At 34.4% G+C, this 3,143-nt stretch overlaps 1 protein-coding gene across 1 annotated transcript; it reads right to left on the bottom strand.

Moving 5' to 3' along the window:
* Window positions 1-209: 209 nt before the first annotated feature.
* On the bottom strand, window positions 210-1,597 carry LOC117930534 (phosphoribosylaminoimidazole carboxylase, chloroplastic-like). Its single transcript, XM_034851179.1, has 5 exons — window positions 1,559-1,597; window positions 928-991; window positions 737-834; window positions 475-586; window positions 210-292 (listed from the first exon to the last, which is right to left on the bottom strand). Exons 1-5 carry the CDS (start codon window positions 1,595-1,597, stop codon window positions 210-212), a joined length of 396 nt encoding a protein of 131 aa, XP_034707070.1.
* Window positions 1,598-3,143: the final 1,546 nt, after the last annotated feature.

Genomic DNA, 3,143 nt, shown 5'->3' with positions numbered 1-3,143 from the left:
TGCCTGCTCCCCACTTTTGCTTTCCCAGCTTCCCAATATTGTAACTTAAACATTGCTACATCTTTCTCAGATGTTTTTGCACCTGTCCTTATTCCTAATGGTCTTTGCTGATGTTGATTTTTTTCCAACCTCAAAATCATCTAATAGTAAGTTTATGAGCTTTCCGGGAAAAAAAGAATGGGCAAGAAATTACCAAAACTGAGCCAGCACTAAGGATTCAAATAGGACTCCCAGCCATCTTTCTCTAGCTTCTCGGCTTTTACTAAGACATCATCCTTTGTGTCTTCCTGTGCTGGCTCATTCCGCCCACAACATAAATACTATATCAGTACATGGGATTTGTCTTCTTTTTCCCATAGAGCGAGAAAAGAGGGCCCAACAATGCAGTATCCCTGGAGAGAGCACAGTGAGATAGAGGAAGCCCAACAAAGCAATCTGCAGAGAGAGAGAGAGAGAGAGAGTGAGGGGGGGAGCCCAACCTCACCTGTAGGTCAGGATCACCAACCCCCAACATTCTTACTGCCAGCAAACTAGCATTTGTGGCATTGTTTATAGCCACTGTAGCAACAGGAACACCCCTTGGCATCTGCATTGCATTGAAAGCAATGACAAGCTGATTAAAAATAAAGATAAAACTGACAAGGATAGTATATGGTTAGCTCCTTAAAGAATGTGCTTGTCTGATATCCGCAACATGATGCACCCTAAAGACATAATACATTATGGTGCAATAAACCTGCACAATCGATAAGAGGGAGTCAAGTCTGATACCTAATGCAGCGGCACGCACGGGCACACCAATAACTAGTAATGGAGTCGATGCAGCTACCATACATAAAATGCAAGTCATGGTTTCTTCAATGGCAATGAGACATTTAATGCATTTAGATGCCAGTATACGGAGCCATAAGTTATCAATTAACTAGCCTGGCAAATGGGCTGCACCACCAGCACCAGCAATGACAATCTGAACGTACGCCTCGCTCCCGAGCTAGCAGACATTTACAATAAGCTGAAATAAAGGAATTCATGTTAAAATGTGTGGTGCCTACTTATAATCCTAAATTGTGATATTTTGGAGATTTTACATATATAATTTGATTACTTAATTATGTTATATTTAGGATAACCGATTTGATTAGATTAATGTGTATTGAGAGAGATAAACTTATTCCCATGTATTTGTTATATGGCTTTGAAATATAGGCTATGTATGATTCTAGAAACTTTGAATGGAAAATACAAAAGAAAGAAAATAAAGAAGAAAAGTAGAAGAAAAATAAAAAATATATTTAAAATTAATAAATCATTTTTATTAATTTAATTATATTTGACTTTCCTCCATATTTTTTAGAATATAATCAAATATAAAAAAACTATATTTTATTTTCCCTTCATATTTGACTCTATTGATCTCTATTGAAAAAATAGAATACCCACCTATGGATAAATATTGATATAGGAATGAAAACTATATTTGATTAAATTTAAACATATTATATTATATTTAATATTAAAATAATGATGTTCGACATAAAAAAAATAAAAAAGATCAAACATGGTTCATTTTTGCCCATTGACCGCCGGTGCATGTCATGTTTTGAATTCAATGACACGAACCGTTCAACCACAAAATGGTCTCTATTTTCATTTTTCATTACTTTGGAATAAGTCCACGCATGGATTGATATATTATTTATCAATTCTAAAATATTATTTGATTAAAATGGGTAAAATGATGTTAAATTTGTAAATTTAAATTTTCACATGTTTGAACTTGAAAAATAATTCACTTTTTTTATATGAATAAATTCAATATTTTGGTTTTTTTTTTTTTTTTTAAATTTTAGAAGAGAATATTAATTTTATAAGAAAAAATGAAGGCATTTTTGTTAAAATAAGTATTTGTAAGCTAAATAATATGAAGAGTTGATTTATAAATCGACAAGCTTAATTTTTTATTTATGAATTTTATAATTTATTTTTATGATAAGTGATTTTTTTATTATTTTAACTTATTAAACAGGGATAAATGAAAAAAAAAATTAAAATATTTATATATATAGATACTTAGAGTATGTAAAAATCCCACATATGGACTTATTCCGAAGCAGTGAAAATATGGACTACCTTTCTCACGGGGTCCTCTCGAGCGTCAAGTCTTTGGTTTCAAAGGCTCGGAAACGCGGTTACATGGTCAAAAATAAATAAATAAATAAATAATATGGCTTATAAATATAGGTGCTGTGTTACCACCAATTCCTCACATCATTCTCAAACCCCACCACCCTTTCTCTCTCTTCAAACACAGACCTCACCTCCTCCTCCAAATCAATAATCCTTTCGTTAGTCCATTAATTTCCGAGATGGGTTTTCACAGAAACAGCTCCAACTCCACAACAATAATGCTCATCCTTGTTCTTCTTTTTGCCGTCTCAAATAATATTCAACAGCTTGTGGCAATAAGGCCATTCATAGAGGAATATGCTTCAGCTGTAATCGAAATTCAGTCCCTTCAGAGAGGCCCTGTGCCACCCTCTGGCAGCTCCCCATGCACTTACATCCCGGAACGTAACCACGGACGATGCACCTTGGCTGATGCTGATCCTGATCAAATGGGTGTTGCTCGTGCGCCACCTGCTTTTCCTGAGCCCAATGATCAGATTCAGAACTCCAGCTCCTGATCATCTTCTAAAGGAATCAGTTGTTGGAGACAGTGGAGGAAGCAGTGCTCTTTGTGGGAAGGTGCATGTAGTAGATATGTAGCTGATGGATTAATTAGCTCCACATGGAGATTCATATATAAACTGTAAACTGGATGATACACATTCATTTTCTTTTCTTTTCCTGCTTGGGACTCATCGTTTGGAGGCGAAGGATATGGTGGGAAAACCATTTGTTTCATGTCAACATAAATAATCATTCGTGTACAATTATTTATTTATTTATTTTCCAGTATAAAGTTGTCTTGATCATCATCTAATTTATTGTTATATTTTACGCTTTTCTTCTTGTATTCCTTTCTTTCTCCACTTGAATCCCTATTAAAAACTCCATAAAAGTCTAAATAACACAAACAATGGCTGAGCTAGAAAGTTTGGTTAGGGTGACAAAATATAATATTGTCCTTATCTTTTAGTCCA

This window comes from Vitis riparia, chromosome 14 (genome assembly GCF_004353265.1).
Source record: "Vitis riparia cultivar Riparia Gloire de Montpellier isolate 1030 chromosome 14, EGFV_Vit.rip_1.0, whole genome shotgun sequence".
NCBI classification, from domain to species: domain Eukaryota; kingdom Viridiplantae; phylum Streptophyta; class Magnoliopsida; order Vitales; family Vitaceae; genus Vitis; species Vitis riparia.
Note: the sequence above shows the minus strand (reverse complement) of the source record. Positions and strands in the feature narration are given on the sequence as shown.

Coding starts and splice junctions, on each gene's coding strand:
- LOC117930534 (XM_034851179.1), bottom strand. CDS start 1,597: ATGACATGCACCGGCGGTCAATGGGCAAAAATGAACCAT. Junction 835..927: donor TGGTGCAGCCCATTTGCCAG/GCTAGTTAATTG, acceptor CTTGCATTTTAT/GTATGGTAGCTGCATCGACT. Junction 587..736: donor CCCTCTTATCGATTGTGCAG/GTTTATTGCACC, acceptor AATGCAATGCAG/ATGCCAAGGGGTGTTCCTGT.